This window comes from Cucurbita maxima, unplaced genomic scaffold, assembly GCF_002738345.1.
Source record: "Cucurbita maxima cultivar Rimu unplaced genomic scaffold, Cmax_1.0 Cma_Scf00006, whole genome shotgun sequence".
In the NCBI taxonomy this organism is placed as follows: Eukaryota; Viridiplantae; Streptophyta; class Magnoliopsida; order Cucurbitales; family Cucurbitaceae; genus Cucurbita; species Cucurbita maxima.
This window is the reverse complement of record NW_019272022.1, coordinates 3,782,625-3,800,967: the sequence shown is the minus strand read 5'-3', so window position 1 is coordinate 3,800,967 and position 18,343 is coordinate 3,782,625. Positions and strand designations below refer to the sequence as shown.

General features: G+C 37.2%; 3 protein-coding genes and 1 long non-coding RNA gene across 6 annotated transcripts; 2 read left to right on the top strand and 2 right to left on the bottom strand.

The window, feature by feature from the left end:
• Nucleotides 1–2,054: 2,054 nt before the first annotated feature.
• LOC111480291 (mucin-5AC-like) lies at nucleotides 2,055–3,505 on the bottom strand. Its single transcript, XM_023125248.1, has one exon. The coding sequence runs from the start codon at nucleotides 3,348–3,350 to the stop codon at nucleotides 2,262–2,264; it is 1,089 nt and encodes a 362-aa protein (XP_022981016.1). The 5' UTR covers nucleotides 3,351–3,505; the 3' UTR covers nucleotides 2,055–2,261.
• Nucleotides 3,506–8,159: 4,654 nt separating this feature from the next.
• On the top strand, nucleotides 8,160–10,819 carry LOC111480254 (TPR repeat-containing thioredoxin TTL1-like). Its single transcript, XM_023125192.1, has 7 exons — nucleotides 8,160–8,384; nucleotides 8,533–9,219; nucleotides 9,282–9,650; nucleotides 9,726–10,059; nucleotides 10,136–10,340; nucleotides 10,421–10,521; nucleotides 10,608–10,819. The coding sequence occupies exons 2-7, from the start codon at nucleotides 8,546–8,548 to the stop codon at nucleotides 10,758–10,760; spliced, it is 1,836 nt and encodes a 611-aa protein (XP_022980960.1). The 5' UTR covers nucleotides 8,160–8,384; nucleotides 8,533–8,545; the 3' UTR covers nucleotides 10,761–10,819.
• Nucleotides 10,820–11,248: 429 nt separating this feature from the next.
• On the bottom strand, nucleotides 11,249–18,165 carry LOC111480339. 3 transcript variants are annotated; one of them, XR_002717792.1, is made up of 3 exons: nucleotides 17,584–17,893; nucleotides 17,347–17,495; nucleotides 11,249–11,332 (listed from the first exon to the last, which is right to left on the bottom strand). It is a non-coding gene; the product is annotated as an uncharacterized LOC111480339 (long non-coding RNA). The 3 variants fall into 3 exon arrangements; XR_002717791.1 differs by lacking the exon at nucleotides 11,249–11,332 and adding an exon at nucleotides 16,018–16,149; XR_002717790.1 differs by lacking the exon at nucleotides 11,249–11,332 and having other exon boundaries at nucleotides 17,139–17,495; nucleotides 17,584–18,165.
• On the top strand, nucleotides 12,559–17,800 carry LOC111480250 (sulfate transporter 1.3-like). Its single transcript, XM_023125187.1, has 14 exons — nucleotides 12,559–12,636; nucleotides 13,015–13,346; nucleotides 13,433–13,481; nucleotides 13,561–13,768; nucleotides 13,860–14,034; nucleotides 14,112–14,177; nucleotides 14,269–14,382; nucleotides 14,476–14,592; nucleotides 15,319–15,445; nucleotides 15,540–15,826; nucleotides 15,907–16,097; nucleotides 16,977–17,062; nucleotides 17,174–17,250; nucleotides 17,375–17,800. The coding sequence occupies exons 2-14, from the start codon at nucleotides 13,038–13,040 to the stop codon at nucleotides 17,516–17,518; spliced, it is 1,950 nt and encodes a 649-aa protein (XP_022980955.1). The 5' UTR covers nucleotides 12,559–12,636; nucleotides 13,015–13,037; the 3' UTR covers nucleotides 17,519–17,800.
• Nucleotides 18,166–18,343: the final 178 nt, after the last annotated feature.

Below are 18,343 nucleotides of genomic sequence, written 5' to 3'. Positions count from 1 at the left end.
GAAGGGATGTTAGTTTGAAATAGGTATTGTTAAAAGGAGTAGTGGGAAACATGAAGGGATTCTCAAAACCATATGAGGCCTAGGGTTGAATCCCACGAAGGAGACCAGGATAATGTCTCATCAAACCCTTTATTCAAAAGAAAATTTCTTTTTAGCATCTAATTATTTGTTTGCCTCCTTACCCTTTATTGTAACCTGTCTCCATGTCTCCCCTTTTTTTAATCTCAATATCTAAATCTTATCATATAATAATATATATATATATATGAGATCCCACATCGGTTAAAGAGGAGAACGAAGTCGTAATAATCCAAACCCATTATTTGTAGATATTGTTCGTTTTGGCTCATTATAAGAGTGTTTTATCATACCAACTTGTTACACCCGCTCGTCGACAACGTGATTCACAGGAGTTACTTCTGACGTAGAAAATAAATTCCGTCAACCAATCATAAATTTCAAAATATTTTCATGTAAAACATTTAAAATTAGTACCATTTAAAACTTAAAACAACCACGTAAATTTTAAACAATAAAAGCATAAATGCACAAACAGATCTAGACATGGATTCTCAATAGTCTCTAGCTCCCTAGTCTCGTCTTTTCATCATGGAAAGAAAAGTTAAAATAATTTTGATGAATAATTAAATTACCCAGTAAGTAGTTAACTTATCTTTTTACAGGTGTTTCTAAGTTTTATTCGTCATTGACTCCTAGTTTCTCATACTAGGTTCATCTGTTCATTAATGATGTATCACAGTTACCTCTAGCTACCTATCTAGAATTTTCAGACTCATATGTAAGACTCGCTCTCGATCAAATATGACCCGTCTACTAATTCCCGCAGAGTTCCTGACCAACGTATTGTGTGCTAAGTCAGAGAGAATGAGTACTCCTGACCGTTGGTATATGAGATGTACAGACCCTCTCCAATTAATGAAAGATCTCATAGAAGCATTTCTTATAAGGGTATGAAAACATCTCCTAACTAGATACGTTTTAAAATTGTGAGGCTAACAGCTATACTTAACGGACAAAAGTGGACAATATCTAGTAGCGGTGAACTTGAATTGTTACAATAGCTTTTCAAACTTCGCTGTCTATTAAGATGCCCAACGTTTCAAGTCGTACAATCTTTAATGAGGACCGAGTTGTAATTGACCACAAAATAATAAATAAACCCTAAGGGAGTTGACAAATTGGATATGGGAGGAAATTTGGGCGGTGCCTACAAAAATAATTCATTTCATATATATATATATATATATATATATATATATATATCATTAAATGTACATAAAGAATTTTATATTTTTCTACGTATTTTTTAGGAGATATTGTTGAAAAAAGAGTGCGTTATGGGAGGTGGAGGAGAGAGGGTGAAGTGTGTTCATAATCATTATATTTATACATATGGGTTTAGTCATTGGAATATTATATGTCGGAATCGGAATGAGTATTAATATATTAATCATAGCTATATAGAAATTTTATGTGTACGGACACACATCTAACCACCCTTCCATTTCAACTAACTTTTTATTTAGTCATCCCTTTAACCTTACAACCATACTGCACTGGTTACTGGATGAAAGCCCTAAAATTAGTCATGTCAATAGAATCCTGTCAGGCCTTTTGGTGAGACCCAAAACAAAGTCATGAGAGCTTATATTCAGAGTGGACAATATCATATTATTGTGTAAAGTTGTGTTCGTCTAACATTCTCAAATGTTGAACAAAGTACTCCAAAAGAAGGAGTCGAGGCATACTTTGTTCGAGGGGAGGTGCCAAAGCGAGCTTATGCTCAAAGTGGACAGTATCATAGTATTGTAGAGAGTCGTGTTCATCTAACAGTTGAGCTTATGCTCAAAGTGAACAATATTATACAATTGTTGAGAGTCGTGTTCATCTAACAGTCTCAGCTTCTTGATTCTTATGGTTTGATAAAACATTCCTAATCGAATTGGAATTAAAAAAAAAGGTGGAAAGAAAATAATTAATTAAGGTAAGAAGAAAGGGATTAATTAAGGAATTATGAAGATTATATAGTAATATTGAATTTAATAATATTCCATAGTAAACTGCCAAAAGGGGTTTATGATGGGTCTAGGTGAGGGTTGGTTGGGCGTTCTTCCTTTCCATCATCGCCTCCCCACCACCACCACCTCTACAATCATCATTAAAATCATCAGCATCACCATCATTGCCATTTTGATTACCTAAAAGGGAATATAAAAATTACCCATTTCTTCAATTTTTTTTTAATCCGATGGGCAAATCCAAGATTCCACTGTTCTTTCACCCCTGCTAGTAGTGGTAGTAGCAACAATATTCCCCAATAATGTCTGCTGCAAATTATTCGATGAAGAAGAAGATCCTGTAAACTTTAACTTACAATTTGTTGTCGTTGCTGTTGTTGCTGCTGCTGTTGTTGTTGCTGCCGTGCTGTTGCTTCTCCAGGCTTCGTCGTTTTGCAGCGCGGACAGTAACTCCTGGCTAGTACTGCTGCCATGAATTTGTGGTGGTTCTAAATGGGTTCCTTCTGATACTGACTGAAATGAAAATATCCCCGCCGGTTGAACCCTCGACGTATTTTGATCGTCGATGGTAACATTGTTGTTGTTGGTGTTGTTGAGCGATGAGAATAGTTGGACTTTGGAACGAGAAGGGTGGAAACCCGATCCACTGGGTTCTAGATTGGTGGTGGTGGTGGTGTTGGCTCGAACCGAGGCGAAGAGATCGAAGCGGCGGGAGAAGGAGGAGGAGGAGGAGGAGGAGGAGCCAGGGGCGGTGAAGGGTGGGGAGGGGATTCCGGTGAATTCTTGCACCATGGCTCGGAAATTTGTAGTGTCTGTGGTGAGAACGGTGGTGGGGGCACGGCGGGAAGCTCTAGTTCGTTTCTTTGTAGTGGGTTTAGGATGTAAACCAGTGGGTGATGGGTTTGTTGAGCGATTTGGGATTTGGGTGTGGTGGGTGGATCCCTCGGCGGAGATTGGGGTTTTGAAGGTGGTAGTGGTGGTGGGTTCAGATCTTAACGAGGTGGGGTTTGGGCGGTCGTCGTCGAGATTTAGGAAGGAATTTGAAGAATCAGGGTTGAAATTTGTGGGTTGTAAATTGAAATTGGAAGGAAAGTCATAGAGGTTTTGGAAGTTATGGTGGGAGAGATGAAAAGGTAACGGCTGATGAGGAGGCATGGTGGCGTTGAAGAAAAGTGGCGGCGGAGGAGGAGGAAAAAGGTGAGGTTGTTGTTGTTGTTCTTGGTGGTGGTAGTGGTGGTGGCGGCGGCGATGAGAGTCGTAGTCGTCGTCGCCGCCACTTGAAGACTGCAAGCTTCCGCTACCAGAATCCATGTGTGTCTTGGGAAAATGCTTTAGTTGTGTTTGAGTTGGAACAAAAAAGAGGGTTTAGAAGTGAGGAAGATGGGTGGACGTGGACCCGCCATTTCAGAACAAAGGGGTTGCTTGGGGTGGCTAGCAACGGGTCAAACTCAAACTCAATATGAAAGAGAGAGATATAGAAGAAAGAGGGAGGAAATACCCCTTTTATTCTCATTACATACTTTATAACGACTAAACAAACTAGGTTCAACCGTGTAGTTTCTATAATTAAGCTATCGAAAAAAGAAATGTACATAGTTTCATATTCTCATTTTTATTACCCATTTTTCAATAAGTAATGTCGTATCAAACCCAAAAATTTTAAAACTAAATTAATAAACATGATAGGGTACAAAAAAAACTACGACACTCCCCACAAATGTATGATATTGTTCAATGTGAGGATAAACTCTCAGGGGTTCATTGAACCCCCGATGTGGGATTTTTTACCCAACCATCTTGAACAGATCTACGAGTCTATATTGAGCAAATCTATTATATTACGAGACATCGAATGGGTCGAGTGTGAAAGGGAGAAAAATGAAAAGAAAAGGAGGTTAGGGTGGGAAATAGAGGGATTTTAGAGATGGGCTACCAAGAAAAGCAACGAGAATTGGGTTAAAAAAGAAAAAAAGGGGATATGGCGCATTAATATGCGATGTAATTCAAAATGAAGCTCCCTTTGGTTTCCTGCGTTTACCAAAATTTCCATGAATAAAACATCATTTAATTGCCTCCACAAATCCCTCTTCCTCGTCCCTTTCCCAAACACTTCAATATTAACTCACTTTAATTAAAAAAAAAAAAAAAAAATCTTAATATTAATTTTGGATCTCATAGTTAATATTTTGTTTTAAAATTTTCAAAAAATAAATTTACTGTTATGTAAATATTTGATATTTAAATTTTAAGACGTTTTAGATAAACAAAATCTTTTTTAAATAATTAAATAAAAATGTGCACGACTCAACTCAACCCTACCATCTGACTCATCGTGTCAACCACACCACTCCTTTGAACATATACTTAGGTAGAAGAAATATAAATATAAATATAAATGTGAAAGCACTGACACGTCACAATTCAATTGCATAAAATAGTAAGTTATAAGTTATAACCCATTTTTAGCCGGAATTTCCCCATGAATTAAGGAAAAATTCAAATTTTATTTTTAATTGCATTCTATTAATTTGTTTATAAACAAAATGGAAAAAAAAAATAATAATAATCTTAGTCCAGTCAGCATTTGACTTAGTCAAAGGTCAGAAATAAGAACCCTTTATTTTGTTCATTCTTCCATTAATGGATGGAACAAAGGAGGGGAAGTAAGGGGTACCCTACAAAAACCCTAAACTCTCCTGGGTTTGGAGCCCTAGATATGCCCTAATTTGAGGGTATACAGAGGTGGGGGCATAAATGTCTTTATTTATTTATTATTTTTGCTTGTTAAACACAGACATGTGCATTTGAAGTTGCTGGGAGACAAAGGGGCTCCATTTGTCCACTTTGCAATTTCATTACTCTTTCAACCCTTTCTTCATTTCCCCTTTTTTCTTCTATTTTTTTTAGTTTCAAAAGCGGTTCTCATTAGATATGCACGCGCGGGTTTTCTTTAATTTGTGCACGGAAAGAATTCGAACGTTTGATCTCTTAGTTGATGATATATGTCACTCCTAATTAAGCGCACTCTTGTCAATTCACTGCAGGGGTTAACAATGTATTCGATTGAGTTATGAATAAAAAACGGGCCCACTAGAAGATTATCCATGTGTGTTTCGAGATGTGGTCTGGTTTGAGCATATCCTCTTTCGTATTCACATGTTGTAGATCCAAGGAAGATTGACTTCTCGGTAAACTTGCGAAGGCTTGTGAAGTTAACCTTGTTATTCATGTCAACCTTCTCACTTTTGATATCTCCAGGTGTTGTCACAAAAAAATCTTTCCCGATATCCAAATTAGCAGAGGAAAAGATTCCTTTCTTCCTTGCGGCCGGGTTGACTTGGAAACAAGCTACTTGTCGTCTATCTCACCTCCTGTAACGTATTCCATGAAACGAAATGTTGATACATTTTTCAATGTAATCATGGTTATGATCCAAATGGGTTTAAAAGAAAAAATAATAATAATGAAGGGGTATATTTGACTTTTTACCCTTGTAACATTGAGCATTCAAGTTACACAAATAACCAAAAATAAAGAAGGAATTAAAAAAGGTGGAGAAAATCCAAGCGAGTGAGTGGAAGAATATAATATTAATATTGGGCCTTTTCCATTGGATTATGTGTTGTTGTGGGCCTTGCATCCATCGTGTCCGTTTCTTAGGCCCATTTACCACTTGCCACAATGGCTTGGAGGCCCACTGGGCTGGGCCTTCATATTCTCTCTCCTCATCTTCCAATTATTGAAATTAAATAAATATTTAAATTCTCTTAATATATTGTCTAATTCAACACGAAAACACAATAAAACAAATAATTATAAGTAATTAACGAAAAATGTAAAAATTGGAAATTAATTGACATATATATATACATATATATATATATGTATGTATGTATATATATCACATAATAATTTGGTTTATCCCCAATATTATTAGCTAATTGGAAATTAATGAAAGAAAGTCAAAGGTAATTATAGCAAGAATGAAGTTAAGATCAAGAAATCACATGGGTAAGAGTCTTACCCCTATCCAAAATGGTTGACTTTTTTCGATGTCATTAATCATCACGGAAGCAAAACTGCATTGACAAAAGTTGTCTCAATGCACTTTTCTATATTAGACTAAACCTATTAGCAGTACTTGTGATCTTTGCAAACACCTACATCGGTATAATGCACTCTATAAACGTAGTTCCATAATGTAAGCAAAAAGTCAAATTTGTCCACACCCAAATGTGCGATATCAACAAATGTTTGGTAGGACCATACTAATGACATCAGATAGCATTGTTAACTGATCCAACTTCTGTCAACGAGATTAGCTCTACCTAAAACTCCTGAATGTATGAATTCATGTACATTGAAATAGGCGAGACTATCACTTGAATCTTGAATCCGATAGAACATTGGGCTTTTATAGAAATATAGTCTAATTATATTATTACATCCACAAATGGGTACTATTTTATTTTATCAAGTTTGAATTAAATACCACAATTTAGATAGGTTTTTATTCCATCTATCCATTTCAAAATTTAATGTTATATTAAGCTTCAAACAAAGAAATATGCACCCTAATTTTGCTGTTAAAAATCTCACGTAAATTTAATGTACCTTTATTATTGGAGGCTCAAGGAAAAACGCGTTTACTTATGTTTTTTTTCATATGAATCTCTTGTCTTTAGCTATTGGGGATCCCATTTATGTACCAACTCAAGATATGTTTATTGTGCTCTATGTATTAACGAGCGGGAATCGCTGAGGTATTTGTGCAAATCGGTATAATCCATGTAATCGCAAAAATAATAAAAATGAAAAAAATTTCAATAATAACTATAAATATATGAAAGAACCCTTTTTTTGTAATTCCTATGATGCAATTGGAGCTTATCGCCAGAAAAGAATCAATTTAGATAGTCCTTTGTGGCTCCGTTGGCGACTAGATCAACGCATTATTGCTTCAAGAGAAGCTCCTATCGAAGTTCACTATGAATTTTTGGGTACCCATCATGAGATTTACAGGTACTATCTAATAGTCAAAAGTATAAAAAAAGAAATTCTTTGTATATACATTCGAACCACTGTTGGGTTATATTATGAACTCTATTCAAAGTGTTTGAATCCAAAATCTAAAATTTTAAATAAGTTCAAAAGATTATTCGTCTAAGCGAGATGTTCGGTTATCTTTTTTTTAACATTATTGCACTAAATCACCATTACATTGTTGGAAGGTTGAGGGAAACGGCAAAACATAAGATTTTGATATTTTGAGGTAAGAAGAGTGAGGGAGTGCCGACAGCCGACAGCCGACGTAGACGACACCGACAGCTTTTTTGGGAGACACAAAATCCACACTTTGTTACAATGTTTGTTTTTGGTGTATCATCATCATCTCTTCTCTTCTTCCCAAACAATTCAAATCAAAATCCAACCCAAAATTAATGGATCCCTTTAAATCTTATTGGGTCCCTTTTCATCCTAATTATCGAACTCGTCTAATTAAAAAATTAAATCATTTTCGAAATTCTTACTCTAAATTAGTTTTTTTTTAGAAGCTCGTTCCCACTGAGTTCACAGCCCGACATGCCTTCCAGCAATAGTATAAACTCCTGTTTCCTCATCAAAAACTTAGTTGAATGCAAGATCTATTTCACAAAGAGTAATATGGATTACTTTAAAATATCTTTATGTAATGAATATTGATTTTTTTTTTTTTTTTTTTTTTAGGCTCGAGAACAAGTCAAATAGTAATGATTCTAATTACATTTAAAAATTTTATTAAACCCTTTTTAAAATTCACAAAATAGACATTAAATACGCTTAAAAAAATGGACAAAGAAAGGACAAATGCTTTGTCATCATTAATATTATGATAATTAAGAAATAAAAGAGATGATTGGTAACGCCTTACCTTTCATTATCTTATTTATATAAATGTATGATCATCACTTCTAAGTAAAATTTTATATGATCATATAAAATTCATCAATCAACATCTTTTCAGATTAACATCATTTCATTTTTTTTAAGACTTCACTAAATTGACTTATTATTAATATATGTATATATATGAATGGTAGGGGCGCCATTATTTGTTTACGGATTAATTCGGCTCTGCGTTGAATCCCCTTTATTTATATATTGGTAGCTTCGAACCCACTCCAGAACTACCCATTTAATCTTTCTCTTTCATTCATCAAAACCTTTAATTCTTTATTAATTACAAACCCTTTTCTGGGTTTGCTCGCCTCAGTTCATGTGTTCATCCATGGAGCTTTAAGAATATAAGAACACTCTGTTCTGTATATAATATCAACAATCTGCTTCTTTTACACTACAAGAACGGTATGATTCTTGCTGCTTTCGTAATGGGTTTTCTTCGTTTCATTTCATTGTCCGTCGTTCTTGAATTTAAGAACACTATGTTCTTCGCTCTGACTCTGTTCTTCGCTGCTCTGTTTTTTACTTTCTTTTTTCATTGACCCATTCATAGATTAAACTTGATCATGGAAAAGACAGCTGGGTTCTCTTTTTGTGGGTTTATGAGATGGATTTTCCAGCCACGATGCAAGTGGTTTAAGAAATCCTCTGTTCATTCATTACCCACAAATACCTCTGAAAATTGCTCTGTTTCTGATGATGCCAAGACGCCATTGGAACAAGATCGAAGAACCCACCAAAAACCCACTTTGGATCAACCAAGACCTTCGATTTCTCACCAGAAGAATCAAAGTCGGAGGCCTTCCGATGCTGCAAGAATCTCGTTAAGTAATGGGTCAGTTTTGGGTAATTTGAAGCCAATTGGATCGACAAACAACAGTCCAAGGAATCGACAAGAGATGAATTCAAGTCCAAAACTTAGAGGAAATGGCAACATGGGGAACATTATGAGGGGAAATTCATGTGCATTTCGACATGTTCAAGGCGTTAGATTAAAGCCGGATGAGTTGAAATCCATGGGAAATGAAGCTTACAAACAGGGGAAATTCGAAGAAGCATTAGCTTTGTATGACAGAGCAATAGCTTTAGATTCAGAGAATCCTGTTTATTATAGCAACAAAGGAGCTTCTTTGATTGCCTTGCACCGTTTCATGGAAGCCATTGAAGAATGCAAGAAGGCATTAAGGATTCAGCCATCATATCAAAGAGCCCATCATCGTTTAGCCACTACCTATCTCAGGTAACACAACAAATATCCATTTTCTCTTATGGGTTCAAAACTTTATGCCATTTTGATTGCAGAATTGGGGAGCCTGAGAAAGCATTGGCTCACTTGGAACAATCAGGCCCTTACAGTGACATAAACGACATGAACAGAGCCTGTGTTCTTCAGAGCTGTTTGAGTAAGTGTATTGAAGCAAGGAAGCTACAAGAATGGGACACTCTGTTAAAAGAGACCAAATGGGCAATTTCCTCTGTTTCAGATTCAGCTTATAAGCTCTACGCTTTGCAAGCTGAGGCCTTGTTGAAGCTCCATAGATATCAAGAGGCTTATGCCATTTACCAAAAGGGTCAAACCCTCGAACCAAATTTGCTAACCAAGTCATTTAGTGTAGCTGATAGTGCACTTATTTTATCCATTGAGGCACAAGTTTACACGACAATGGGCAGGTTAGAAGGTCAAATTTGATGTTGAAATTAAGAACAGGACTTCATTTCATTGAAGGTTATGTTGATATCTCACAGGTTTGAGGAAGCTATGGCAGCAGCAGAACGATCAACAAGGCTTGATCCAACTAATATGGAAGCAAACAGAGTTGCAAAATGGGCTAAACTTGTTTCATCAGCTAGATTGAGAGGCAATCTTCTCTTCAAGGAATCAAGATTTCCAGAAGCCTGTACTGCATACAGTGAAGGATTAGAACACGACCCGTATAACTCGATTTTGCTATGCAACCGAGCAGCATGTCGATTGAAGCTGGGGCGGTACGAGAAAGCTGTTGAAGATTGCACTGCAGCTCTTATGACACAGCCATGCTACAGCAAAGCCAGACACCGCAGAGCTGATTGCAATGCAAAAGTAAGTAAAATTCTAAACCTTAAAAGAACAGAGCTTTAAGGTTGTTTGTTAAGATTTAGCTTAATTTTGAGACAAGATGGAGAGATGGGAGGCTTCAATTCAAGATTACGAGGTGTTGATAAGAGAGAGACCAGGAAATGAGGAAGTGGGGAGGGCTCTGTTTGAGGCGCAGCTCCAACTCAGGAAGCAACATGGGGAGGACATCAAAGACTTGAAATTTGGGTGTAATTTGGTGTGTATTTCAAGTTATGAGCGTTTTAGGCACTTTGTTACCTCTCCTGGTGAGTAACACAATACGAAGAGGAGTGATTTTTGTTGCTATGAATTGTGTACATTTCTAAGCAGTGGGTTGTGTTAGCAGGGATGTCGGTGGTTCTGTTTTGCAACAAAAGCTACCAGAAAGAGGGGCTTGAAGTGTTTGAGTCGGTTTACGAGCGGTTTCCGTGGCTAAACTTCCTAAAGGTGGATCAAAATGGTAGTTTTTGTTGAAACTTTTGGCTAAATTTTTGAGGTTAGAAGGCTAAAATGATGGATAATTGGGACATCAGGTGGAGGTAGAAGACCATCCTTATTTGGTGAAGTTGGAGGAGGTGAGGTCCATTCCAGCTTTCAAGATATACAGAAATGGGAGAATAGTGAAGGAGATTCCAGGCTCTAAACCCCATTCATTAGAGAGTTTAGTGAAGTTGTACAGCAGTTGAATTTGGAGCACAAGCTTAGAGAAACAGAGAAAAACAGAGGAAAACAGAGAAAAACAGAGCATGTTTGGGTTGGCTTGTCCATTGGGCTTTTTAGACAACCTAGGTAGCTTCACAATGCTCATGGCCTTTTGTGCTTATGTACATATGAATTTGTTGTAACGATCCCTTACCGATGCATTTTTATATAATTTTTTTGTATTTTTATAATAATAAAAATATAGGTCTCCGCAAAGTCGTAAGGCTATGTATGAAGGCTGACACCTGTCCAATGTTGGAATGTCAAGAAAGTTAGTGACCTAATGACAGGGGATCCGGCCACTGAAGCTCCAGTGAATGGTGGCTGCAACTAATAACAGTTCTAAGGTAGTGAAATTCCTTTTTGGGCAAGTTTTGACCCGCACGAAAGGCACACTTGATCGTAAAATATCGATTGTCGTTGTTAATCCTATCTTTTTTATTCTTGTACCTTGATGCCACAATCAAAATGCTCTAATACCAATTATTGTATCCCGAATGCTACTATACCAATTGTTGTAATGGAAGCAGAAACAAGATGGATTATACTCACACACCTACAAACAGAAATTAAACAAAAAGACACAAAATTTATGTGGTTTGGAGGGAAGAAATTTCCTTACATCCATAGGTAGTAGCCAATCACTATAACCAGAGTGTTTACAAGTGTATCTCGTTACAAAGTTTCTCTCAATTACTTCTAGGCAAATACAAAATGACAATAACTCTACACCGATGCTCGTTCATGATTTGGGAGATGAACCAAATAAATTAATAAATTTATGAATCGAAGTGGAGAATGTACCCAAAGTATTCACGAAATCTTCGTAAAAATTCTCCATAGAATTATGCTCGAGTTATTATGTAGTTTGTGAATATATATATATATATATATATATATATATTTTATAATTAGGATAAAGATGGTCAAAATAGAATAATATATGGTATAGTTGCAAAAGTAGAGTGATGTTTTTGCATCTTAAGCGATTAATTTGCTCTTTCTTTGGAATAAGTTCGAATCTTAGAATTACTCTTACATCTCATCTCATCTCATCTCACGTTAACTTTGAGAGAAGCAAGCACGAGATTGACAAGTTGAGCACGAGACTCTCTATATAGATAATTAACTAATATGAGACGGCTTCATTCAATAATTCTTAACATTATCGAAATGAAAAAAAAAACAAAAAAAAAACAAATTTATTGTAATAGTTGTAATATTAGCAATTAAGGAAAGAAAATAATTTAATTTCTAATTTAAGCCCACAAAATTTCCCATAAAAACAAAAATTTTAAATTTAAAAAATTACAAAAGTTAATTTATAAGTATTTTTAACCCATTTGGTCAAAAAGCTTTGGTAAAAGTTAATTTTGGATTTGAAATGGTCGCACACACAGAGAGAGTCACATAGGGTAGAAGGACGAAAAACCGACCAAGTACAACACAATCCGACGTGTCCATTAGTGGGCCCTCGCCAAGAAATACATTTACTTTTTTCTCCTTCAATTATATATATATATATATATATATATATTGACGTTTGCCAAAAATGAGATGAAAAAAAATCCCAGAAGCATGCATGCGTGGCTAGAATCTCAAGAACAGTTTCAGTGTCATCCTTAAAATAGCCAAATTTGTGGGTTCATTGCATCTACCCATTAATTTCTCTATTTTGTTTGCCTCTCTCACTCTCTCTCTCTCTCTATATATATAAACAAAATAAATAAAATTAATCTCTGGAGTAATTTTTTTGTTAGAATAAAAAAAAAAAAAAAAAAAAAACCAGTGACAGAACAAGGATCTGTCAGAGATCAAACCAGAAACATTCTGGAACTTCAAGAGTGTTGAAGAAGAAGAAGACAGGTGAGTCACATGAATCCTTTTTTTTCCTTTTCAGCTACATTGTAAGGGATGATCGTACTTTTTTATATTCCTTTGTTGTGTTTTATGATCGTTGTTCTTCGGTCAAGTCTTGTTCGATAACTATTTGATTGATCGGGAATGAGATGTTTTTTTTTTTAAGGTTCATTGTGGGCCTTTGATGTCAGTGTCGAATAAAATAGTGGGTTATATCTCAATCAAAACTGACATGATCATGGTGGAGTCTTTCAATCCTACCAAACTCTTTAAGGCTCTCTGTGTTCATCACAAAAAAAAAAAAAAACATAAGGGATAAAACAACCAAACATGTCGAAGAATTTTAAGGTTGTTACAATTTGTTAACTTTAAGGAATTCAGGTGATTATTTGAGAGTTAAAATGAGTTCAGCTGAAGAGAAGTTTGAAACAAAGGAGGGAACTCCATCTTCAGAGGATGAGAGATACATTCACAAAGTTTCAGTTCCACCAAAGCAGAAACTGTTCCAAGAAATCAAATCTGGAGTGAAGGAAACATTCTTCCCTGATGATCCTCTCCGTTCATTCAAGGATCAAACGAATCGCCGCAAATTTATCCTCGGAATCCGGGCCGTTTTCCCTATTCTTGAATGGGGAAGAGATTACAATATCTCCAAGTTTAGAGGAGATGTCATTGCTGGACTCACCATTGCCAGTCTCTGCATTCCTCAGGTAACAGTTTTGATGAAGGAAGATACTAAAATGGCATGGTTTTAAGCATTAGGCTGCTTGCTAATCACTAGTTCTTGCAACATCAGGATATTGGGTATGCAAAGCTTGCAAATTTGCCTCCAGAGTATGGATTATGTGAGTGTTTATGCTGTTTATCAACACTCTGTTAAGGATTGTTCTTGTGAGACTAATCCCATCTGCCAAAATCTTGCAGATTCAAGTTTTGTTCCACCATTAATCTATGCACTTATGGGTAGCTCAAGAGATATAGCCATTGGTCCAGTGGCTGTTGTTTCTCTCTTGTTGGGGGCAATGCTTCAAACCGAAATCGATTCGGCTACGAACGCAGAAGAATACAGACGGCTGGTTTTTACAGCTACATTCTTTGCAGGGATCACACAAACCACCCTTGGAGTTCTAAGGTGATATTGAATGTTTATGTTCCTATGAAATATCATATCCATGTTCATAAGTTCCAGTTTATTGAGTGTAAAATTTGAACTCTGGGATCAGGTTGGGATTCCTAATTGACTTCTTGTCCCATGCTGCTATTGTTGGCTTCATGGGGGGAGCTGCCATCACCATTGCTCTCCAACAGCTCAAGGGATTTCTTGGCATAAAGAATTTCACAAAGAAAACCGATATTATCTCGGTTATGCAGTCGGTATTCGGCACGATGCAACACGGAGTGAGTTCCCCGAAAATTTATCGGCTTCTGCTAATTCGAATACTGTTCCTACTGATACTTTGTATACTTTATGACAGTGGAACTGGCAGACAATAGTGATTGCTGCAACCTTCTTATGCTTTCTTCTATTAGCAAAATTCATTGTAAAGTCCCGTACTTCATCATTAGTAAAGAACTCATCCATTTTTCTACTGCTCCTTTTCTTATGATTGTTGTTAATGTTATGGAGCACAGGGGAAGAGGAACAAGAAGCTGTTCTGGGTGCCTGCTATTGCTCCACTCATATCTGTTGTTCTGTCTACCCTTTTGGTTTACCTTACTCGTGCTGATAAGCAAGGGGTTGCAATTGTAAGCATTTGGATTACTATTGTATTACCATCACAGGTGTTCTTCTACCTCCAAGATCGACTGTTTTACTTCCCTTTTCTCATAACTTGTTAGGTGAAACACATAAAGAAAGGGATCAATCCCCCATCTGTGAAAGACTTGTATTTCTCAGATCAACACCTTCTAAAAGGGCTTAAGATCGGTGCCGTGGCGGGTATGGTAGCATTGACGGTGAGCATACTCTAAAACTACTCTACTATTGGAAGAAAGTTGAGCTTGTTAGGAACCAACGACTCTCCTCGATGGTATGATGTTGTCCACTTTGAGCACAAGCTCTCATGGCTTTGCTTTTGGGCTTCCCCAAAAGGCCTCGTACCAATGGAGATGTATCTCTTACTTATAGACTCACGATCATTCCCTAAATTAGCCAACATGGGACTCCCTCCCAACAATTCTCAACAATCCACCCTTCGAACAAAGTATGCTATAGAGTCTTCCCTGAGGCCTATGGAGCCTTCGAACAACCTCTCCTTAATCGAGGCTCGAATCCTTCTCTGGAGTCCTCGAACACAGTACACCCTTTGTTCGACACTTGAGTCACTTTTGACTCGACTTCGAGGCTCACAACTTCTTTATTCGACATTTGAGGATTCTATGACATGACTAAATTAAGGACATAGCTCTGATACCATGTTAGGAATCACAACTCTCCATAATGGTATGATATTGTTCACTTTGAGCACATAATGGTATGATATTGTTCACTTTGAGCACAAGCTCACCTAGATTTGCTTTTGGGTTTTCCCAAAAGATCTCATACCAATGGAGATGTATTTTTTTACTTATAAACCCTTGATCATTCCCTAAATTAGCCAATGTGAGACTCCCTCCCAACAATCCTCAACATAGCTGTCACTTTTTGTGTTCATGTTTTGAATCTCTTGTTTGGATGTTTAGGAAGCCGTAGCGATCGGAAGAACGTTCGCTGCAATGAAAGACTATCAAATTGATGGGAACAAGGAAATGGTAGCAATGGGAGTCATGAATGTTGTTGGTTCAATGACTTCCTGCTATGTAGCAACAGGTGAGAAAGAAAGAAAGAAAGAAAGAAAGAAAAGACAATGTATTAGAACAAGAACCTCATTGTCAAATGATTGTGTCCATATCATTGGCTGCAGGTTCATTCTCTCGATCAGCCGTAAACTACATGGCTGGCTGCCAAACTGCAGTATCCAACATTGTGATGTCCCTTGTAGTAGTCCTAACTCTGGCATTCATCACTCCACTTTTCAAATATACTCCAAACGCTATCCTATCTGCTATCATTATAAATGCTGTGATCAACCTGGTTGACTTGCATGCAGCGAAGTTGATATGGAAGATTGATAAATTTGATTTTGTTGCTTGTATGGGAGCCTTCCTCGGTGTCATCTTTTTCTCTGTAGAGATGGGCCTTCTAATTGCGGTAACTGATACTCATTCTTAAACTGCTGAATGTGAAGAGAGATCTTCCTAGTTATTTGGTTGTTCTTTTCCCTTTTGTAGGTATCCATTTCCTTCGCCAAAATCCTTCTACAAGTTACCAGACCACGGACTGCACTTCTTGGAAAGATCCCAAGGACAACCGTTTATAGAAACATACATCAATATCCCGAAGCAACCAAAGTTCCTGGCGTTTTGATTGTGAGAGTTGATTCAGCCATTTACTTTTCCAACTCAAATTACATCAAGGAAAGGTATAGATAGATGATGGTCACCCCATGCAGCCTAACATTGTCTTTGATGTTCCTATATTTGAAATTTAAGAGACGTGGTGTACGATTCCACGTTGGTTGGAGAGGGGAACAAAACATTCTTTATAAGGGTGTAGAAATCTCTTCCTAGTACGCGTTTTAAAAACCTTGAGGGGAAACTCGAAAGGGAAACCCCAAAGAGGACAATATGTGCGAGTGATTGGCTTGAATTGTTACAAATGGTATAGGAGCCAGATGCTGACCGGTGTGCTAGGGAGGATGTTGGGCCTCCAAGGGGGGTGGATTGTGAGATCCCACATCGGTTGGAGAGGCGAATGAAACATTTCTTATGAAGGTGTGGAAATCTCTTCCTAGCAGATGCATTTTAAAAATTTTGCGAGGAAACCCAAAAGGAAAAGCCCAAAGAGGACAATATCTCCTAGCAGTAGGCTTGGGCTATTACAAACGGTATCACAGCCCGACATCGGAAGGTGTGTCAGTGAGAACACTAGGCCCCCAAGGGAGGTGGATTGTGAGATCTCACATCGATTGAAGAGGGGAACGAAACATTTCTTATAAAGGTGTGGAAACCTCTTCCTAGCAAACACGTTTTAAAAACCTTGAGGGGAAACCTGAAAGGGAGAGCCCAAAGAGAACAATATCTACTAGCGGTGGGTTTGGGCTGTTACAAATGGTATCAGAGCTAGACACCGGGCGGTGTGCCAGCGAAGACGTTGGGCCTCAAGGGGGGTGGATTGTGAGATCTCATATCGATTGGAGGAGAACGAAGCATTCCTTATAAGGGTGTGAAAACCTCTTCCTAGCAGACGCATTTTAACACAATGGTAAGCTTGTTGAAGCTCACGTTCAACTTATTTACAGGATATTGAGATGGCTGGTTGACGAGGAAGAATTAACAAAAGAGTCCTACCAGAACAAAATCCAGTTTCTAATAGTTGAAATGTCACGTAAGTATCAGTTTCAAACCCATTTTGAATCCAAATTACACAGTGGAGAAAGCACTCAAGACACTTTTGGGCCAACTAAACTAACAATGATGTCTATGTTTCATGCTGAAGCTGTAACTGACATAGACACAAGTGGCATACATGCTTTGGAAGAACTAAATGGGAGTCTCAAGAAACGAGAAATACAGGTAAAAACAGCATAACTAGTCTCAAATGCAGCCAATTCAGATCATTTTAACAAACAACAGTAAAAAAAGATATGAATGAACTTAGTGTCTCCTAACCTGAAGTTATGTTCATCAATGGAAACAGCTGATTCTAGCCAATCCAGGGCCCGTGGTGATCCACAAGCTTCACGCATCAGAGTTTGCAGATTTGATAGGACAAGACCATATATTTCTCACAGTAGCAGATGCAGTATCATCGTGTAGTCCTAAGATAATGAACGACGTTTGACAGAGAAAAACAACAAAAGTTAGGGATTTGTTTGTTTAGTACAAGACAAGATAAGAGGCACTCACCAAGCTGGGGCATATAGCTCAACCCACACAGTGTTCATCAGTAGTGGGATGGATTATGGGAGTGAAAGGGAAAGGAAATAGTGTAAAATGGGAAAGTGGCATTGTATCATGTTCTTAAATCAAAAAAGAAAGAACAAATCAGAGATAAAAATTGAATTTATCTTGTTCTTTCCACAGAAATATATAACAGCAAATATAAAATGGAATTCACAGAACACATCAAAGAGTGTTTGAACTTGTTTTTTCTTGGATTTGACCTACAAAAGTTCATCAAATTTCTTGAAGGAAGCAACACAGGGCAGAGGCAACCAATAGGGGCTGCTTGGAAATTTTAATGAATACCCACTTGCTCATAAGTGATGATTAAGAAATGGAATGCAAAAAAAGCGCAACAGAGTAAGGATTGGGGATTGAATTCAAAGGAGAAATGATGGGCTGTGAAGTGGGGAATGGAAAAAGGGGTTGAAAAATGGATGAGGGGAATCGAGGGGCTCCCCAACCCCACGCACACCCACACGAACAATGGTGCGCTGCGTGAAGCTGAGCGTCGGTGGAGAGCATCAAAGCACAGTTTCGAGATGATTGTCCCATCCAGAATATGATCAAGATAGCTTTAAAAAAATATTAATGAATTTAAAAAATAATAATTTCATGGAATTTCTAATATTAAAATTTAACAACTTGGTGACCAAATAAATTTTGTATTTAAATATGTTACATCAATATGAATTAGCAAGTTGAATAGAAAGAAATAAAATAT